The 23010-nt window shown below is 40.2% G+C and overlaps 1 protein-coding gene across 4 annotated transcripts in view; it reads right to left on the bottom strand.

Moving 5' to 3' along the window:
• The window catches only part of LOC123755366 (D-aminoacyl-tRNA deacylase 2), a 60304-nt gene that overhangs the window by 29861 nt on the left and 7433 nt on the right, over nucleotides 1-23010 (bottom strand). For 2 of the 4 annotated variants that reach the window (XM_069327842.1, XM_069327843.1), the window contains exons 2-3: nucleotides 13586-13695; nucleotides 12927-13041 (exon numbers count right to left, since the gene is read on the bottom strand). In XM_069327842.1, coding sequence (XP_069183943.1) covers nucleotides 12927-13022 — 96 coding nt within the window. In that variant the 5' untranslated portion in view covers nucleotides 13023-13041; nucleotides 13586-13695. The remainder of the gene's footprint in view (nucleotides 1-12926; nucleotides 13042-13585; nucleotides 13696-23010) is intronic. The other 2 variants (XM_045737922.2, XM_069327841.1) reach the window with 1 other exon arrangement.

The following is a 23010-nucleotide window of genomic DNA, read 5'->3' as shown; positions in this document are numbered from 1 at the left end:
TAAATATAAAATCCAGCATGGAGGGAACATCCCCTTCCCTTATCCTCGTAGCTTGTTTAACATGTTGAAACATAAATGTTTCCAGGATGAGGGTTACGAATCTACAAGTCCAAAAATCCTCTGTTCTAGCTTCATATGCCTCTCAGTCTATGGATTTCAAGTTGAGGTTGCCGACTACCAACAGTCGTGATCTATCTTTATCAGCTCTCACTATAATTTCTCTCATTATTGTTATAAGATGCTCTCATTTATTATCTAGCTCCTCCTGTGCCCATGTGTTGCTTGGTGGTGGAATATATGCATTTATGATCTTTAGTTTATAATCCTGATTGCATATCTCTAGTGCTATTATGTCAACTGCTTGTGGATTGACAATTATTAATTTGTTTACCTTTTAGGTGTTCTTTCACCAGCACTGCGAAGTCACCGCCTTTCCTAATTTTTCTGTCCTGTCTACAAACCGAGTAGCCTCTTGGGAATATGACCTCATTTAAAATATCATCTTCAAGTTTTGTCTCCATGAGTTCAACAATGTCTGGTGTCTGCAGCTGTATTACATCACTTAGGTATTACTTAATGAATTAATTATAATAATGATGTGATGTATTACATCACTTAGGTATTAGGTTAGGTACATCACTTAGGGGTAGGTAGACCAGTAAAGTGGTACATAAAGGTAAACCAACAAAATCAATAGAGAGAGGGGGGAGTGAAGAATAAGGAGAGAGGGAACAAGTTCCTGAAGATTGCATACACCAACATAGATGGAGTGAGATAGAAAATACTGGAGTTAAGTAATGTAATACAGCTGCAGACACCAGACATTGTTGCACTCACGGAGACAAAACTTGAAGATGTTATTTTAAATGAGGTCATATTCCCAAGGGGCTACTCAATTTGGAGACGGGACAGAAAATTAGAAAAGGCGGTGGCGTTGCTGTGCTGGTGAAAGAACACCTAAAGGTGAAAGAAATAATGACTGCCAATCCACAAGAAGTTGACATAATAGCACTAGAGATCTGCCATGAGGATGATAAACTAATTATCATAAATGCATATAGTCCACCGCCAAGCAGCACATGGTCAAAGGAAGAGCTAGATAGTAAACGCGAAGGTCTTATAACAATAATGAGAGATTATAGCGAGAGCGGATAACAATAGATCACAACTGTTGATAGTCGGTGACTTCAACTTGAAATCCATAGACTGGGAAGCAAATGAAGCTAAAACAGAAGATTTTTGAACCTGTAGATTTGTAGACCTCATCCTGGAAACATTCTTGTATCAACATGTTACGAGGATGAGGGAAGGGGACGTTCCCTCCGTGCTAGATTTGATATTCACCAGGAAGGAGGAAGAGATATTTGACATTCAGTACCTTCCTCCCTTGGGTAAAAGTGACCATGTCTTTTTAGGAATAAAGTATGCAATGCGTTATAATCTGGAAGAAAATAAGGAAGTTGAAGCAGTTGAAAAACCTGACTTCAGGAGAGGACATTATGGCCACCTTAAAAAAATTTTTAGTGAGTATAATTGGACAGGCTTGATGCTAGACAAGAAAGTGAATGAGATGTATGTCAAGTTTTGTGAAATATATGATAAAGGCACAAAAAAATTTATACCAAAACAGAGATGCAGAACTAGGAAACAGGATTGGTTCAATAGAAATTGCGAGAGGGCCAGAGACCAAAAGACACAAAATTGGAATCAATACAGAAAGAGGCCAAACCCCCAAACATACCAGCGATACAAAGATGAAAGAAAAACAACTACACGGCAGTGAGGAGAGAGTCAGAAAGAAATTTTGAAAAAGGGATTGCAGACAAATGTAAAACAGAACCAGGTCTATTCTATAAATTCATAAACAACAAATTGCAGGTAAAGGATAATATTCAGAGGTTGAAAATGGGAAATAGATTCACGGAAAATGAAAAGTAAATGTGTGAAACACTAAACAAAAAGTTACAAAGTGTGTTTGTACAAAATGAAATCTTTAGGGAACCAGACACAATAAGAATTCCAGGGAACAACAGAGCACATAGAGGTGTCTAGAGATGAAGTGGAAAAATGCTCAAGGAGCTAAGTAAGAACAAAGCAGTTGGTCCAGATGGAGTTTCACCATGGGTTCTGAGAGAATGTGCACCCGAGCTCAGCATTCCACTTCAACTGATTTTTCAGGCATCCCTGTGTACAGGAGTTGTAGCTGATGTGTGGAAAAAGGCTAACATAGTTCCAATCTACAAAAGTGGAAACAGGGACGACCCCCTTAATTATAGACCTGTATCATTGACAAGTGTAATAGTTAAAATATTGGAAAAAATAATTAAAACTAAATGGGTAGAACACCTGGAGGAAAACGATATAATATCAGACAGACAGTATGGTTTTCGATCTGGAAGATCCTGTGTATTGAACTTGCTCAGTTTTTATGATCGAGCCACAGAGATTTTACAGGAAAGAGATGGTTGGGTTGACTGCATCTATCTGGACCTAAAAAAGGCTTTTGACAGAGTTCCCCATAAGAGGTTGTTCTGGAAACTGGAACATATTGGAGGAGTGACAGGTAAGCTACTAACATGGATGAAAAATTTCCTAACTGACAGAAAAATGAGGGCCATAATCAGAGGCAAGGTATCAGATTGGAGGAATGTTACGAGTGGAGTACCACAGGGTTCAGTTCTTGCACCGGTAATGCTCATTGTCTACATAAACGATCTACCAGTGGGAATACAGAATTACATGAACATGTTTGCTGATGATGCTAAGATAATCTTGAGGTTATCTTGAGATGATTTCGGGGCTTTTTTTAGTGTCCCCGTGACCCGGTCCTCGACCAGGCCTCCACCCCCAGGAAGCAGCCCGTGACAGCTGACTAACACCCAGGTACCTATTTTACTGCTAGGTAACAGGGGCATAGGGTGAAAGAAACTCTGCCCATTGTTTCTCGCCGGCGCCTGGGATTGAACCCAGGACCACAGGATCACAAGTCCAGTGTGCTGTCCGCTCGGCCGACCGGCTCCGGCCGAGGGTGGTAAACAAGTTAATTTAACTTGGGACGGTGGGGGTGGTGGAAGCAACCTCCCTTCACAGCTTGAAGAGTAAGTGCAACAGAGTACTGGAACATAAGCAGGTATAAATGCACCAGGTACATTGGCCAAGATTGACTCTAGCTAGCTTCATCTTGGTCCTAGAAACAACTAGGTAAGTACAGTATTATATTTATTATGCACACTTAAAATAATAATAATAATGTACTCACTATCGTAACAATAGGGAAGATAAGAAACCTAGATATTTGTCATGCCCTTCAAGAAGATCTGGACAAAATAAGTATATGGAGCAACACTTAGCAAATGGAATTTAATGTGAATAAACGCCATGTTATGGAATGTGGAATTGGAGAACATAGACCCCATACAACCTATAAATTATGTGAGAAATCTTTAAAGAATTCTGACAAAGAAAGGGATCTAGGGGTGGTTCTAGATAGAAAACTGTCACCTGAAGACCACATTAAGAACATTGTGCGAGGAGCCTATGCTATACTTTCTAACCTCAGAATTGCTTTTAAATACATGGATGGAGAAATACTAAAGAAATTGTTCACGACTTTTATTAGATCAAAGCTGGAATATGCAGCGGTTGTATGGTGCCCATATCTTAAGAAGTACATCAACAAACTGGAAAAGGTGCAACGACATGCCACTAAGTGGCTCCCAGAACTGAAGGACAAGAGCTACGAGGAGAGGTTAGAGACATTAACCCTTTAACTGCGCAGCCTATAAATATGACACCCCCTTCCCCCCAGTGCGCAGGAAATAAATTCTCTTGAAAAAATTCTTTTGTCTTTTTAAAGTGTCAAAAACCCTTTCCTCAGTATGGGTATGTCAAAAAATTTTGAACTTGTACTTACTTCGGCTGCTATGGGGTCCGTAAGTTGGCGCGTGACGTCATCATTCCCCGTTTGCCTGTGCAGTAAGCTCCAGGGGCCAGTGGGGCGCCCGGGGCGGGGTGCGCGAGTTGCCGCGAATATATTTTTGTTCATTTTTTGCGCACAGTTCCAAATACATTTTATTTGTTTTTATGTGCTAATCCTATGTATAATGAACACGTACACTATATTATGGCAGTAATACATCCGTCCTGTCTGAGGACACTGTGTTACGTGCATGACACTTGTGTACACATGTGTTGTACATATTTACCATGTATCATGCTAATTTATGTATATATACAATCTATTTACAGACTATACACTGTCACACACTATATACATTCACCATCAACACATTCAGAACACCGCGAGTGTGAGCAGCCACACACAGCCAGCCCTCCCTCACTCCTCCAACATCTTACTTGTCAACATTGCTCCACCAAATCATACAATTATTCACACCAATGTTTCATGTTCATTTATGTATATTTTCAACATATGTACACACTATACACTGTCACACACTATATACATTCACCATCAACACACTCAGAACACCGCGAGTGTGAGCAGCCACACCCAGCCAGCCCTCCCTCACTCCAACATCTTTCTCGCCAACATTGCTCCTCCCACACCATACTGTTATTGTATTTATTACACGATTTACACATGTTATATATACCTATCTACATGTTTTATTTACCAGAACTAAGCAAGTAAGCCGGTATTGTGTCCAAACAGTACAGTGGCCACCATACACTGCATGACAAATCACACAGCAGACAGCAGACGACGTCACCTCCCTTACCAAAATAGCTCCTCACAACATACTCCTGGTGCTGTTATTACACTATTCACACACACTATATATACCCATGTACATGTGTGTTCCCCATAGCGAACCACAAAGCTAGTATGGTGAGCAAAACAAGAGTTACTGCCACACAGTGAGGCTACCTCAATTCTCTCCCTTCCTCCCTCCCTCACCAAAATTCCTCCTTCCTACGCACAACGCTCATTATAACCACAATCCTGGTCACTAATACCTGTAAATAAATAATTGACCACAAGTTTATTTTGAAAAGGAACCTAAAATGTCATTTGAAGATTCTTAGATAGACGAAATAACGCTGTGGTGCTGTGGCTAGCGCTGTGAACATCGTGAACAGCATTGAATCACTGATATTTGAACATTGTACCCAGTCATTATCACACTCGGGCTCTTCTATAATACTGTCATGGCTAAATAAAACAGATTATATATATATTTTGGCAATATTAGGCGATTCTGTGGTCACACGCTGAACAGCAGTGCTGTGCGCTCATGCTGCAAGCGCCAGCCTCAGTTGCTCACTCACTACTGAGGCTCTGACACCCGGCAATGTGGACCATGATTTTTTTTTAAGATGGCGTCTGTTTACAAGAGCCCTGAGGAAGCTGATGTGAACCCCATGTAGCCGCGGGAGTTTTGAATGGAACGTGAAAAATAAAAACACCTGGAGGCACGTTGCGCACCCAAAGCCTGGGCCTGCAAGCGCGTTGCGGTTGGAACAAGTTAAGTGAGAAGGTGGTGGAGGCCAAAACCGTCAGTAATTTCAAAGCATTTATATGACAAAAAGTGCTGGGGAGACGGGACACCACGAGCGTAGCTCTCATCCTTGTAACTACACTTACGTAATTACACTTAGGTAATTACTTAACCCTCAAACCGCTAGGGGCCCAAATGGAATTCACACCCACAGGCGCAACAAAAAAAAAAAATCCAAAAAATTCTTTCGTCTTATAGAAGTGTTCATTTTTGTTCCCTGATCACGGAAAAAATAACAAAAAAATCGAAGGTGGCATATTTTAGCCGCAATAGGGTAGGGAAGTGTGGCAAAAAAGGGGCGTTGGCAGAGCCTTCGCCAGACAAGATCTACTCCGCCCGAGCTGTCAGACGGCAGTTGCCACAAATATATTATTACCTAATTATTTCAATGTCTCTGATTGATTTTTTCTTAGTTTTTTTGCAGCAATATTATTCCATACAGTGAATTGTGGTATATTTATATTATAAAATGTGTGAACCATCGCTGTACTCAAAATTATGGTGCGCATATTAGTGATTCAATTATTATGTTCATAAAACAATAAACAAATAGTTTGCTGTTGTTACACTATATACACAGGTTATATATAAGTATTTGCATGTTTTGTACACCATAACGAACTACTAAGTTGGTCTTGTGAGTCAAAAAGCAACGAGAAGTGATCGCCAAACACCAGCGAGCCACTCACTGCCACTCCCTCCCTCAACACCACCTCACTCACCCTCATTCACCTCCCACAATACTCTTTCTGTATTTATTCACTATACACAGACGTTATATATACGTATTTACATGTTCTGTTCACCATAACTGTACATCTAAGCTTGTATGGTGAGTAAAGGCACAAAGACATAGCTACTCACACAGTCAGCTGATCGGCGGCCGCCCTCAAGGCCAGACGCACTAATATTTGTCCTCCAACAATATTGTTTGTGGTGTTATTACGCTATATACACACATTATATATAAGTATCTACCTGTTTTATTCACCATACCTGAACAAATAAGCTGGTATGGTGCCCAAAGATCATGGTGGCCATCAGTAAACAACATGGCAAGTCGTGCAGACGACGCTCCTCCCTCACCAAAATGGCGGCTCCCAACCTACTCCTCTCGCTGTTATCTCACACTATATACACGTTATATATAAGTATCTACATTTGTGTTCACCATGGCGAACCACTAAGCTGGTATGGTGAGTGCAGTCAATAAATGGTGGCCACACACAGTCAGAAAACGACGCCACAACCCTCCCTCCCACAGCCTTACTCCTCCCTCCATGGAGCACAGTGCTAAATATCACCACAATCCTGCTATTATCAGAATCCTGGTCAGTTTTATCACAGTCAGGGGGCTTCAGTAATACTATCACTGCTAAATAATAGCAGTATCATTTATATTATGGTATTTGTAGGCGATGCTGTGGTCACAAGCTGAACAGCGGTGCTGTGAGCTCGTGCTGCGTGCGCCAGCCTTGGTGGCTTGCTCAATACTGACGCTGTAACACCCAAGAATGTTGGCCTGGTTTTTTTTCTAGGTGGCATCTGGCAACTATCGGTCGTGGCTGTACTATAGCTGCCCCTATCCCAGGCGGGGCGTTTAAATTATAGCGCTAGACACGAAATCATATATAAATGATGTGCGCGGTTTCGGTTTTCTCACTGATATTTATATATGATATGCGCGGTTTGAGCATTAACTCCAGTATCTTTGATCTCACTCCATCTATGTTGGTGTATGCAATTTTCAGGAACTTGTTCCCCCTCTCCTTATTCTTCACTCCCCTCTCTCTAATGATTTTGTTGGTTTGCCTTTATGTACCACTTTACTGGTCTGCCTACCCTTATCACTATATAGAAAAAAGAATTGATTTCTTCTTCATTCCTGCTTTCATTTAAACATTTTGCCTCGGCAAGGTTCAGTTTGAGCTTCTCTCTGTCTTCTTTTGAAAGATCTCGTCTTAATGACAATGCTTTCCCTACCTAATCACTTTGTAATTTTCTAGCATTTCTTAGTACTTCTTCCATCTGTTTGGCACTGTTCAGGGTGATCCTCAAAGGTTGATCTTTCCCTTTTACTAACTTTCCAATCCTCCTATAGTCACAGACATTCTCGATGGTAGCAAGACCTTCCACGAGGCCAACAATTTTATCAACTACCTTTCTCTCCTTCTACAGCTCTTTCTGACCTAGATGTTATCTCCTTTTCTTTGCAACCAAAAATTATCAGACTTCCATCAACTGTGTTTTGCACCAATTTAGGATTTGATGCCAGTTCCTCTCTCACTTCCAGCCTAATGTTTGTTTTATCCTGGTTGCTGCAGTGTTTGGCTTCCTTTATCGCTTCTTCTATTTTTTCCATCTCCTTGGCCACTTGTGCATAAGTGAGTTGCATATCTTTCTTGCACTTTTCTATTCCCTGTGTAACTTCCTCCATCTATACTGACAAAAGCTGTTTTTCCTGCTGAATTTCCTTACCTAACCTAGCGTAGTCATTTAAGTTTAAATTTGCTTTAACTTCTTCCAAAACTATTTTTAAGAGTTTATTTTCCTCTTCCATAGCTTTGCAATTTGTTTCCAATTTATTCTTGTCCTTGCATAAGTCTTTCATTAACCCCTCAAGACCTAAAACCTTGCTACTCAAGTTCTCATTACCTTCTTTCAATTTGCTGGTTATTTCTACATGATAGTTCACTGTAATATCTAATTTTGCCAATTTGTTGTGTAAACTGCTTATATCAATGCTTTCTTCATTAAAGCCCCCAAAATCTAGCTCTGTTTTGTTTCCTTCTTGCTGATGCACTGTTCTTGAATGTTTTTGTCTGCACTGTAAACACTAGGGTCACTTTTTCTCATCCAATTTTTCACTTCACTTTGCACATTCATGTTATCTCACCTCTTTTTCCAAAGCACTATACTTTTATGTTCCTTGAGACACCACTCACTATCATCAACCTATATTACAATACTGTCTCCACTCGATTATCCGGACTATATGGGAAGGCCCCCCAGCTGGATAATCACGTGTTCCGGATAATGGTACTTTTTCACCTCCGAGTCCAAATGTAACCATTTCCAACTATTTTTATACTACAAACAACATAATTTGAATTGCCTTGCCACATATAATTATTAAATATTCAACTAGAAACCTCAACTTACCTTGTTGTTTGTCCTCTTGATTGATGCCACATATCTTGAAGTTAAAAATTCTTGACAATTTACGTAACCTATACTAACACTAAAATTAACACTTAAAATTACTGTACAGTTCATTAAGCAAAGTTAATTTTGACTGCCAGCTTCTGAAGCCTCACTGGTTGAAGGCACTTGGGTTATCTTGAGGTTATCTTGAGATGATTTCGGGGCTTTAGTGTCCCCGCGGCCCGGTCCTCGACCAGGCTTCCACCCCCAGGAAGCAGCCCGTGACAGCTGACTAACTCCCAGGTACCTATTTACTGCTAGGTAACAGGGGCATTCAGGGTGAAAGAAACTTTGCCCATTTGTTTCTGCCTCGTGCGGGAATCGAACCCGCGCCACAGAATTACGAGTCCTGCGCGCTATCCACCAGGCTACGAGGCCCCTTTGCCTGGTTGTTGCCTGGGGTTGCCTGTGAGGCCTCACTGGTTGAAGGCACTTGGGTTGCCTGTGACGCCTCACTGGTTGAAGGCACTTGGCTTGTCTGTGACGTGTCACTGGTTGAAGGCGCTTGGCTTGATTTTCGTACCATGTATGAATCATGTGTAGCTTGCCTTCTGTGTTCATTGGCCTGTTGTATGATCAGCTCTTTGGTTTGCCTCAGGTACTGATATATGTTTCCAACTTCTGGATGAGCACAATTGGATGAAAAATTTATTAATCTGTCAACATAGGTCATGAGTACACTGTATTTTGTGGTCATTGGTGTTGGTTCTTCACTGTCTTCTTCATCCTCCTCATCTTCGTCGACCTCACCAGTAACAGACTGGAGAATCTTGTCTTCACTCATCACACCATATCCTGGATCATTGGCATCATTTTCAAGCCAATCAACCACATCCTGTCTTTCTAAGTTTTTGCCGGCATTTCTGAACATTCCATGGATATTATCTGTAAATCCTTCAAAATCCATTTCTTCATCCTCCTCATTTCTGACCGTAGACGTGAGGATTTTTTTCCAGGAATTCTTCAAAGTCGATTCCTTTACGTCACTCCACACCTTGGCCCAGTTATAGATGGCTTCCTTGATTGTATAGTTCTTCTAATTCTCAAGTTTTTTTTTTAGCCCTGTTATCCACACCGAGTTCAACGTCTTCCGGAAGAGGCAAAACCACCAAAACTTCATTGAGCATCTTTTTGGTGAACAACCTCTTCGTGGCACAGATAACTCCCCGATTCATAAACTGGATGAGAAAGGTTGTATTAGGAGGAAGTGTCATACACGTTATCTTGCCATCAAGTGAGGTTAACGTGTCAATTCTGGGGTAAGCAGGCGCATTATCAAGCAGCAGCAAAGCCCGAACTTCGCTTGGCCTTACTTTGAGTTTCTTAACTTGATAGTCACAAACTTCCCTACAGAACACATCATGAAACCAGGAAAGAAAGATCTCCTACGTAAATCATGCATTCTTTGAGTTATAATATTTCACTGGCAGTTTGTCCATGCAATGTTGCAAGGCTCTTGGTTTCCTTGATTTGCAAACAATTGCACACGTGATTCTGTATGTGCCGTCGACATTCGCACAACCTAGCAGTGCAATCTTTTCTTCAAAACACTCTTAGCCTTTATAACACCCATTGTCCTGTGCTTACAAAACAAGTCACAGCCAAAAGGCTTAACAATCCCTGGCTTACAAAGGGAATACTTAAATCCATTAATAAAAAACATGACCTTGAGAAGAAGTATAGGTTAGGAATTGTCTCCAAAGAATTCTCAAAGAATTACTCGTTATTGCTATCCAAGATAATTAGACGAGCCAAAACTAAATACTACGAAGATAAATTTACCCAAATAAAGAGCAACATTAAAAAAACTTGGGGCACAATTTCACAAATATTGGGATCAAAGAAGATTTTAAATAACAAACCAACACTCCTGTCCAATAACGATGGTCAGCTTTCAGCCTCAGATTCTGCTATTGAGTTCAATAGGTTCTTCTCTTCTATTGGATCATCCCTTGCAAATGATATTCCATCTTCCAGTACTGATGTTAAGGACTATCTTACAGGTAACTATCCACAGTCTCTGTACCTAAAACCTATTAATTCCACTGACGTCAATGAGATAATCCTTTCCCTTAAACCAAGTCTAGTGCCCTTGAGGAGATACCAACATTAATTTACAAAAAAGCCTCCAGAACTTTAGCCCCTGCTATTGCATTGCTCTTCAACAAGTCACTTGAACTCCAAACCTTTCCAGATATCCTAAAAAAAGCGAGAGTTACCCCTGTACACAAATGTGGTGATCTCACAGATGTTAACAACTACAGACCTATATCAATCCTGCCTAACTTGTCAAAAACTTTTGAAAAACTAATCTACAAGCAGCTTTACTCTTATCTAGCCAAACACAATATACTTAGCTCTTGCCAATATGGCTTCAGACCAAAAAAAAGCACTAACGATGCACTTATTAGTATGCTTAACTTGATTCATACAGCTCTTGATAAAAATGAGTTCTCCTGTTGGGTTATTTGTGGACCTGCATAAGGCTTTTGACACTGTCAACCACCAAAACCTTCTTCTTAAATTACATCATTATGGAGTCAGAGGACACTTTCTGCAATACCTCAAATCCTACCTTACTGACAGGCTCCAGTATGTTTCTGTGAATAATTCAATTTCTCCCACCCTAACCATCAACATTGGTGTTCCTCAGGGCAGCATACTTGGCCCTCTCCTCTTTCTCATCTACATTAATGACCTGCCAAATGCCTCCCAACACCTCAAACCAATTGTATTTGCTGACGACACAACCTTCATTTACTCCAGTCCTGACCCCCTTGCTCTAAATGCCACAGTAAATACTGAGCTAAATAAAGTCCATCTTTGGCTAACTGCCAACAAACTCACCCTTAACATTGACAAAACTTTCTATATTCTGTTTGGCAACAAATCCTCTAATCAAATAAATCTCAAAATAAACAATACCCAAATTTGTAACAAATTAGATGGCAAATTCCTTGGCATTCTCATTGACCACAAGCTGAATTTCCAGGGACACATTCTAAATATATCAAAAAAAGTTTCAAAAACTGTTGGCATTGTTTTTAAGATCAGATATTATGTACCCCGCCCTGCCCTGGTGACTCTCTATTACTCCCTCATCTATCCATATCTCAACTATGGTATTTGTGCTTGGGGTTCTACTACCCAAAATCATTTACGTCCTCTAATTACTCAACACAAAGCTGCTATTAGGACAATATCCAACTCTGGCCCCAGACATCACTCGGTACCCCTACTCAAATCTCTGAATATGTTAGATATTAAGTCACTGCACATTCTCTCATGTGTATTATACATACATAAAATGCTGAACTGTAATGCCAATCCTGACCTCAAAAGCTTCATAGAAGGTTGTAACAGAACCCATGAGCACCACCAGAAATAAATACAGTTTTGATATTCCTAGAGTACGACTTAATCAAACTAGAAATGCTCTACAAATCAAGGGACCCAGAATGTGGAATGACCTTCCCAACCATGTTAAAGACTGTACCTCTCTCAACCAGTTTAAGATAAAAACGAAGCTATACCTAATAAATTCCCTGTAACCTACCTTACCCCTCTATTGTCAACCAATGTCTGTTTTTTTTTTTTTTAAATGGCGCTGTTTGTCGACAGAATTGTATTTGTGCTGCTTTTTCAGCCATGTTCCCCCCCACTTTTTTATCTCTTTTTTTATTTGTTCTCAACTCATTTTATTCTTTATGCTCAATTAGTATTAAGCTTTAGTCATTTAAGTTTTTCATGCCTGAAACGCTTTGTGTAATAGTGGCTTTAGGCATTGTATGTACTAGCCCTATCTATAAATCCATCACTCTTTGTAAAATCTCTTGTATGTACTGTATGTACCTTACCTAAATAAACATTTGATTTGATTTTGAAGACGAGCCAACCCCCCTTCCAATTAGAATGAGAATGCTGTCAAGAGGGAGGAGCAGAATCCAAAGGCAGCGCTATGGACCAAGAAACTGACATCTCCAGTCAACTACCTCAGCTGGGAAAGAACAAGGCCCTAGCCCCAGCAGCCCACCCTGCTGCAACAACACATGGTTGAAAGGCTAGAAGGACAAGGCTGCCACCAACAATACAGAAGAGAGCCACCTCCTCAGAAACCTTCAAGTAGCCCTCCCAGAAAATTATTGTTGTATATACAGTACTTTAAAATAATTCAGTAGTGGAAGGTATAACCAAACTCACCTCAATAGTTTCTGGCACCTGTTCATCAGCACCTTTTAGTTTCAAAATGGCACTGAGACATTGCTGAATAACAACCCGACCAGTTGCTTCATTCATGGTGATGGCACTGAGCAACCTGCAAATTCAAAACCAACTTTAGAAAAAAGAGAGTACAGTATTGTACTCTAAATGTGAATATGAAGTATGTGGAGAATACCAAAGACACCACAGATAGAAAGGGTTCAGCAAGTAGCTCCAGAAGAATTAATGACAAGTAAAAGTTTCTGCCTCACAAGCGTGGGGTCGGTGATTCGAGTCTCCTAGAGCCCAGATGAATGGAATAATGACAAGTCAAAGAGCTCACTTGGTAAATGTAATTTCCCCCAGTGGTTGACAGTTCACATTACTGTATGTAAAATGACAATAATCTAGTATGTAGGCACTAACAGACATATACAGTACTGTATGAAGGTACAGTAGTAGAATTTTTGGTACTCACCGAGTGTTTAGCCACCTAAGTGCCAGTGTTCAGTGTTAGATACCATAAATGTATTACCCATTTATAAAGGAATTTCACCCCCAAAATCATGAGTTATGATGTATAATATACTCACTTTCAAATATAATATGCAATATATTACACAATCGTAATAACATATAGTATTGTAATAACTACAGACCTGGGAACTACAGTAAGGTGAGGGTTTTGAGTGAAGTCCAATGGGGTACTTTGTCACCCACTATCTAATGTTTTCAATAAAACACACAAGACAGGAAATCTCCAAGAGTTCTGAAAAAAAGGTTGTCCCAATATTAAAAAAAAGAGAGATAGACAAGAGACACTAAAATACAGATCAATGCCACTGACAAGTATTCCCGATAAAGTGCTGGAGAGGGTAATCACGTTGAGAACTGTGGAGCACCTGAAGAGGATAAACTTTGTAACAAGAGGACAGCATGAATTTGGGAGGGAAAAGTCATGCATGACAAACTTGATCAAGTTCTTTGACAAGGTTACTAAAATATGACAGGATAAATAAAGCTGGGTAAATGAATTTTCCGAGATTGTCAAAATGCATTTGATGCTGTTCTTCATGGAAGACTGGTGTTCAAGATAGAGAAGCAAGCTGGGATAATTTGGAAGGCACTGAACTGGGTAAAGGAGTACCTGAGGAGTACCTGAGGGACAGAAGACAAAGTATGCACCAGAGCCAGAGCAAGTTCTTGAGCTGAAAGAATGTAAAAAGTGGGGGACTCCCAAGCATCATTCTTGGGACCACTACTGTTCCTAATTTATGTAAATGATCTACCCGAGGGAGTGAGCTTATACATGTCAATGATTAAGATGCAAAGCTAATGCAGAACATAGGAGGCCTGCAGAAAGTCACAGGAAGATCTTAATAAACTCAAAGAATGGGCAAACAAATGGTTGCTGGAGTTCAATCACAACAAGTGTAAGATAATGAAGATAGGGAAGGGAGAAAGATCAGAAGGTGTCTACACCATAAATGGAAGGGAACTACAGGAGTTGGAGAGAGAAACAGATTTAGGGGTGAATATAATTCCAACAATAACATCAAAGGCATACATAGGCAGGGTGACAAAGGCAGCATACGGGATGCTGGCAAACATTGGTACATCATTTACAATTCTAAATCAGAACTCTTTCAAGGCAATCCACACAGGGTTTTTTTTAGACCAATACTGGAATATGCAAAACCATCCTGAAAGCCATATCATGTAAAACAAAACTCAAATTGAAAAGGTGTAAAGGTTTGCAACAAAATTGGTGCAAGAGGTAGGTGGGCTATGAGGATAGATTGAGAGAACTGGACCTCACAACCCTGGAGAACAGAAGAAACACAAGAAATATAATCACAACATACAAGATACTGAGGGGAGAATAGGCAAGGTAGAGACAGCCTCTTTAAACTGAGCAAAAGTAGGACAATAAAATACAGTAGGAAGCTGGAAACACAAATGAGTCAAAGAAATTTAGATAAATATGTGTACCCTGTATGGGTGGTCAACAAGAAAATGCACTATAATAAGAATTTTTCAAATTTCATTACTGAAATAATTACATATTTAAGTTTTCTTACATTTGGATGGAGGAAGCCCCCTGTATCCACTATGTTAACCCTTAACATGCTCGGGGTCTAATATCCTGCTATCCACACAGGCGCATGTCATTTTGAAAAAAAAAAAAATTTTTTTTTTTTGCTAATCTGTTAAGTTCTGTTCACTGATCACGGGAAAAATAAAAAAAAAATTCTATTGTACTTACTTTTGTTGCAATAGAGCCGAGAAGCTCTGCGATGACGTCACAATCTGCATGGTCGCTCATGCAGTACACGCCCGGGAGATGTTGCGCGCGGTCCTCAAACAGCCAGAGTTGCCACAAATATATTTTCGCGCTATTTATTTACAATGTCTAAGCGCATTTTATCTAATTTTTTTTCACTAATTGTGTTTCAAATACTGTTTGAACATATTTTGTATCAATAATTGTTGCATATTTGAGTATACACAGGCGCACAAATGTTTTCAATTACGGCAATATAATATGTCATTACAGTCTATTATATTATATGTTCTGCTTATATGTTTACATATTTACACACTCGCACACGCTATACACACTTTGAAGCACACTTAGAAGATTTCTAGACTGTGGTAGTCATTGAAGCAGTCGACAGCACATAATGGGATACCACACGTTTCACACCATGTTTGCACAAGCTTCCGTTTCTTGTCTCTACGTGTCGTTGTTTTACACACCAAGCAATCACGTTGGGCTATTGCACGCTTCACACCAGGTGGCAAATACTTAAGTTTGTGTGCTAGGAAGCCTTCAGTGTGAGCGAGGCGTGGAGTACCAGCATGCTGCAACAGTGGGTTTATGATGGGCCGCTGAATACCTGGGACATCTTTTGCAAACTTTCCTAATAACTGTATTGCAGCATCAAATACAAAGTCACGGAAAGTGGGCTTACGTCCAGTTCTCACAAGGTACATGTTGAAACAGTTCAGCATGCTCATGTCCACAAGATGGAAGAACACTTTTTTCGTCCACCTACATGTCTTCCGCACACACTCTGCAGTGCCAATCATCATGTCTGATTTATCAATCAACCGCATGTTGATATTATAGTCTAAAACACAGTCTGGCTTATATAGTGGTGCGTTTGTTTTATGGCTCACTTTCCCACTGTTCACCATTGTTCCATCATGAATTGTTGTCAACAAGTTCACCTCTCTTTTGTCTTTCCACCGAACTGACAGAATGTTATCACTTTTCCTTCTCTGACACTCACCAACTGCAATGTCGTTGTCAAACACAGGCATTTCCCTTCGTTGTGGCTTTACTGTACCAACCAATCCGGTTCTATTTTCTAGCAAGAACCGAGCTAGCAAGGGACTTGTATAGTAATTATCTGTGTATAAAATGTGTCCCTTGTTCATCCACGGAGCCATGATGGTCTTCACTACACTCCCCGAGAATCCATGTTCGTCGTTACCGGGAATGTCTACATCACTAGCCGAGTACAGAATCATGTGTAACACGTATCCTGTCTCACAATCACAAAGAACAAAAAATTTCAGGCCAAATCGGTTTCGTTTTGAGGGAATGTACTGTTTGAATGGAACACGTCCCTTGAAAAGTATGAGAGATTCATCAACCACCAGCTTCTGTGCTGGTACGTAAAAATCTCTGAATTTTCCAATAACATCGTTCATGTAGTGCCTCACTCGCCACAGTCTATCATCAGGTGTTCGGTCCTGAACACTTCCAAAATGTAGACACCTGAGGAGTATCTGAAACCTGTCTCGTGACATATATTTCCCGAATAAAGGTGTTGGTATTGTATGGTCCTTGCTCCAATAGTCATTTATTGCATGTTTGTGACAGTGCTTCATCAACAAACAGAGTGCCAAAAACACATACATTTCCACCACTGTGGTATTTTTCCAACGCTGCAGTCGTGAAAATTCTGTGATTTCCCTCTCAATCAGGTAAGCAGCATGCAGGTTCGTTTGGTGTACAATGTATTCCATGAGTGGTTCATCATAGAATGCTGTAAAATATTCCATCTCAGCCATGTCCTCACCTTGATTAGGGAAAAGGTTTGTAATCCCTACATCTTTATCGTCAAAGTGAGGAATATTAGGAATAAAATCGTCACCATCACTCCACTCAAGTACACCAGGCGTCCTGCGAGATGCAGAGGAAAGACGGCGAGGAAGCGATGCATACCGGCGACCAGGAGCTGAATACCGTCTGCGAGAAGCACGGTGGCTACGTGCACGTGAGGTGGGTGCACGTGAGGTGGATGCACGTGAGGTGGATGCACTTGAGGTGGATGCACGTGAGGTGGATGCACGTGAGGTGGATGCACGTGAGGTGGATGCACGTGAGGTGGATGCACGTGAACACGAGGGTCTTGGTCCCTCATGTGGTGCCATGCGGTGGCACTTGGCTGGGCGAGATGCTGCTGACGCGACAATTTCTCGCCCAGTTACACCACTGGTACCAGCCACAGGCTCAATAAAACTTTGATCTGAGTCACTAAACCCAGAAAAGGAGTCACCTCCCTCTGACTCGTCACCCTCAAACAGAAAATATCCACAGGAACTGTGAGGTCGTGGTAGAATTGGGGTAGAAAATGGGCGAGGAGGCATGGGAGAGCGTATAGGCCTCGCCATGGCATGGCGGTCATTTTCACTTTCACTGCTGCTGCTACTATCTCCCGACAACTGTGTATAATCCTCATCGTTGTCTGAATCGTCAAACACACTTTCTTCACCTTCAGAGAATAATTCGTGGGCTATTTGCTCTGGGGTGAGGGACTGAGTGATGCGTGCTCGTGAGGCGTTTGACTGTGCGATCGCCATGGTGACTCTCGCTAAACTGAGGCCTCCCATGCCATCGGAGCGTGAGCTGGATTTTTTTTCAAAATGGCCGCTGTTTACTAGAGCCCCTGGGCAGCGTATGGGACCCCCAGCTACACCGCGGGCCATTCAAATCGTGCGCGGTACCCATACACTTCATATGAAGTGAAGCGCAGTTGACTGGTAAAACGATTTACACTTCATATGAAGTGATGCGCACTTTAAGGGTTAAGGCCAGATTCAACAAAGAAGTTGAGCATCAGAATAGTTAAACAGAATAGTGAAACTGGAACAACAAGGCTAGCAGACAGTGCATGAAGAGCTAGACCTCACTTTCCCTAGTTGCTGACAAGTCACAGCATTGATAGGTAAGCACAAAGAAGGTAGGTCAGGTCCGACTTACATTGGGTATAATTCCAGTTCTCGAGGACTGAAAGCCTGTGTACATAATTAATTATTTGTCTTGCCAGGAACAGGAAGCTTGTGTGTAATTACCTAAGTGTAGTTACAGGATGAGAGCTACGCTCGTGGTGTCCCGTCTTCCCAGCACTCTTTGTCATATAACGCTTTGAAACTACTGACGGTCTTGGCCTCCACCACCTTCTCACTTAGCTTGTTCCAACCGTCTACCACTCTATTTGCGAAGGTGAATTTTCTTATATTTCTTCGGCATCTGTGTTTAGCTAGTTTAAATCTATGACCTCTTGTTCTTGAAGTTCCTGGTCTCAGGAAGTCTTCCCTGTCGATTTTATCAATTCCTGTTACTATTTTGTACATAGTGATCATATCACCTCTTTTTCTTCTGTCTTCTAGTTTTGGCATATTTAATGCTTCTAACCTCTCCTCGTAGCTCTTGCCCTTCAGTTCTGGGAGCCACTTAGTAGCATGTCTTTGAACCTTTTCCAGTTTGTTGATGTGCTTCTTAAGATATGGGCACCACACAACAGCTGCATATTCTAGCTTTGGCCTAACAAAAGTCATGAACAATTTCTTTAGTATATCGCCATCCATGTATTTAAATGCAATTCTGAAGTTAGAAAGCATAGCATAGGCTCCTTGCACAATATTCTTTATGTGGTCCTCAGGTGATAGTTTTCTATCTAGAACCACTCCTAGATCTCTTTCTTTATCAGAATTCTTTAAAGATTTCTCACATAATATATAGGTTGTGTGGGGTCTATGTTCTCCTATTCCACATTCCATAACATGACATTTATTTACATTAAATTCCATTTGCCAAGTGGTGCTCCATATACTTATTTTGTCCAGGTCTTCTTGAAGGGCATGACAGTCATCTAAATTTCTTATCCTTCCTATTATCTTAGCATCATCAGCAAACATGTTCATATAATTCTGTATACCAACTGGTAGATCATTTATGTAGACAATAAACATCACTGGTGCAAGAACTGAACCCTGTGGTACTCCACTTGTGACATTTCTCCATTCCGATACATTGCCTCTGATTACTGCCCTCATTTTTCTATCAGTCAGAAAATTTTTCATCCATGTTAGAAGCTTACCTGTCACCCCTCCAATATTTTCCAGTTTCCAGAACAACCTCTTATGTGGAACTCTGTCGAAAGCCTTTTTTAGGTCCAGATAGATGCAGTCAACCCAACCATCTCTTTCCTGTAATATCTCTGTGGCTCGATCATAGAAACTGAGTAAATTCGATACACAGGATCTTCCAGATCGAAAACCATACTGTCTGTCTGATATTATATCATTTCTCTCCAGGTGTTCTACCCATTTAGTTTTGATTAGCTTTTCCAATACTTTCACTATTACACTTGTCAATGATACAGGTCTATAATTGAGGGGGTCTTCCCTGCTGCCACTTTTGTAGATTGGAACTATGTTAGCCTGTTTCCACACGTCTGCTACAATTCCTGTACACAGGGATGCCTGAAAGATCAGGTGAAGTGGAATGCTGAGCTCAGATGCACATTCTCTCAGAACCCATGGTGAAACGCCATCTGGGCCAGCTGCTTTGTTCTTCCCGAGCTCCTTTAGCATATTTTCCACTTCATCTCTAGACACCTCTATCCGCTCAATGTTGTTCTCTGGAATTCTTATTGTGTCTGGTTCTCTGAAGATTTCATTTTGTACAAACACACTTTGGAACTTTTCATTTAATGTTTCACACATTTCCTTTTCATTTTCCGTGAATCTGTTTCCCATTTTCAACCTCTGGATATTATCCTTTACCTGCAATTTGTTGTTTATGAATTTGTAGAATAGGCCCGGTTCTGTTTTACATTTATCTGCTATCCCTTTTTCAAAATTTCTTTCTGCCTCTCTCCTTACTGCTGTATAGTTGTTTCTCGCATCTTTGTATCGCTGGTATGTTTGGGGGTTTGGCCTCTTCCTATACTGATTCCATTTTTGTGTCTTTTGGTCTCTTGCCCTCTCACAATTTCTGTCGAACCAATCCTGTTTTCTGGCCCTGCATCTCTGTTTTGGTATGAATGTTTGTGTGCCTTCCTCGTATAGTTTTAAAAATTTGGCATACATTTCATTTACTTCCCTGCCTAGCAACAATTCTGTCCAATTACACTCATTAACAAAATTTCGAAGTTCCCCATAGTTGCCTCTCCTTAAATCGAGTTTATCAACTGTTTCAATGTCCCCATTTTCTTCTAGATGATATCTTAAAGCATATTTAATGTCTAACAGGACGTGATCACTCTTTCCCAAGGGAGGAAGGTACTGGATGTCAAAAATCTCTTCTTCTTTCCTGGTGAATACTAGATCCAGTACTGACGGTATATCTCCTTCCCTCATTCTTGTGGCTTGCTTTATGTGTTGATACAAGAATGTCTCCAGAATGAGGTTCACAAATCTGCATGTCCAAAAGTCCTCCGTTCTTGCTTCATAGGCCTCCCAGTCTATTGCTCTAAAGTTGAAGTCCCCCAGTATCAACAGTCGTGATTTATCTTTATCTGCTTGTACAATAATATCTCTCATGACCATTATGAGGCCCTCTCGTTTGTCATCCAATTCTTACTTTGTCCATGTGTTGCTTGCTGGTGGGCTGTAGGTATTTACAATTATCAGCTTATCATCCTGATTCCAGACCTGCAATGCCATTATGTCAATATCTCGAGGGTTTTCAAATATTAACTCTTTTACCTTCAGGTGTTTTTTCACCAGTACAGCCACTCCTCCTCCCTTCCTAGTTTTCCTGTCACGTCTCCAAACTGAGTAGCCTCTTGGGAATATGACTTCATTTATTATATTTCCTTCAAGTTTCGTCTCTGATAATGCAACAATATCTGGGACCCTAAGCTGGATTATATCTTGCAACTCCAAAGTTTTTGACCTCACTCCATCTATGTTGGTATATACAATTTTCAGGAACATGTTCCCTTTTCCTTTGCTCTTTACTCCCCCTTCCACTACTGATCTTGTTGCTTTGTTTTTATGTACCATTTCACAAGCTTTCCAGTCCCTGTCACTTTGTAAAAAAAAGAATTTCTGTCTTCATTTCTATCTCCATTTAGACGTTTTGCCTCAATTAGGTTCATTTTCAGCTTTTCTCTGTCTTCCTTGGAGAGGTCTTGTCTTATTGACCAAAATTTGCCAACCTCATCACTCTGCAGTTTCCTGGCATTTCTTAGCACTTCCATCATGTTTTTCACTCCATTAAACGTCACCCTTAAGGGGCGGTTCTTTTCTTTCTCATATTTTCCTATTCTTCTAAAATCACTGACATTTTCCTTTGAGCCTTCTCCTAAACCTACTATTTTCTCTATGATTTTCATCTCTTCTGCCGCTCGGTCCACCCTAGATGGAATTTCCTTCTCTAAACATCCAAAAATGATTATGGACTTAGTTCTATCTGCAGTGTTTTGTACCAGTTTACTGTTGGTAACCAGTTCTTTCCTAATTGCTTGCCTAATTTCTGCGTCTTGTTGGTCATTTCTGGTTTTGACTTCCGAACACACTTCTTTGATAGTCTCTTTCTCTTTTACAACTTCAGCATATGTCGCTTTTATTTCTTCTTTATAGTTTTCTAGTTCTTTATTCACCTCCTCTATGTGAGTTGTCAGTGAAGTTTCCAGTTGGAGATCCTTACCTAACTCTATGTTAGCCCTTAGGCTTGCTTGGAGTTGTTCACCATATGAGTCTATGAGTCTATGAGTGTGTGTGTGTGTGTATAATATATATAATATATAATATATATATATATATATATATATATATATATATATATATAAATATATATATATATATATATATATATATATATATATATATGTCGTACCTAGTAGCCAGAACGCACTTCTCAGGCTACTATGCAAGGTCCTATTTGCCTAATAAGCCAAGTTTTCATGAATTAATTGTTTTTCGACTACCTAACCTACCTAACCTAACCTAACCTAACTTTTTCGGCTACCTAACCTAACATACCCTAAAAAGATAGGTTAGGTTAGGTAGGGTTGGTTAGGTTCGGTCATGTATCTACGTTAATTTTAACTCCAATAAAAAAAATTGACCTCATACATAATGAAATGGGTAGCTTTATCATTTCATAAGAAAAAAATTAGAGAAAATATATTACTTCAGGAAAACTTGGCTTATTAGGCAAATCAGGCCTTGCATAGTAGGCTGAGAAGTGCGTTCTGGCTACTAGGTACGACATATATATGTATTATATATATATATATATATATATATATATATATATATATATATATATATATATATATATATATGTCGTATCTAGTAGCCAGAACGCACTTCTCAGCCTACTATTCAAGGCCCAATTTGCCTAATAAGCAAAGTTTTCATGAATTAATTGTTTTTCGACTACCTAACCTACCTAACCTAACTTTTTTGGCTACCTAACCTAACCTAACCTATAAAGATAGGTTAGGTTAGGTAGGGTTGGTTAGGTTCAGTCATATAACTACGTTAATTTTAACTCCAATAAAAAAAAATTGACCTCATACATAATGAAATGGGTAGCTTTATCATTTCAATAGAAAAAAATTAGAGAAAATATATTAATTCAGGAAAACTTGGCTTATTAGGCAAATCGGGCCTTGCATAGTAGGCTGAGAAGTGCGTTCTGGCTATTAGGTATGACATATATATATATATATATATATATATATATATATATGTCGTACCTAGTAGCCAGAACTCACTTCTCAGCCTACTATGCAAGACCCGATTTGCCTAATAAGCCAAGTTTTCACGAATT

The sequence above is a fragment of the Procambarus clarkii genome, chromosome 20 (assembly GCF_040958095.1).
Source record: "Procambarus clarkii isolate CNS0578487 chromosome 20, FALCON_Pclarkii_2.0, whole genome shotgun sequence".
NCBI classification, from domain to species: Eukaryota; Metazoa; Arthropoda; class Malacostraca; order Decapoda; family Cambaridae; genus Procambarus; species Procambarus clarkii.
The sequence above is the reverse complement of the archived record's forward strand: the minus strand, read 5'-3'. Positions and strand labels throughout refer to the sequence as shown.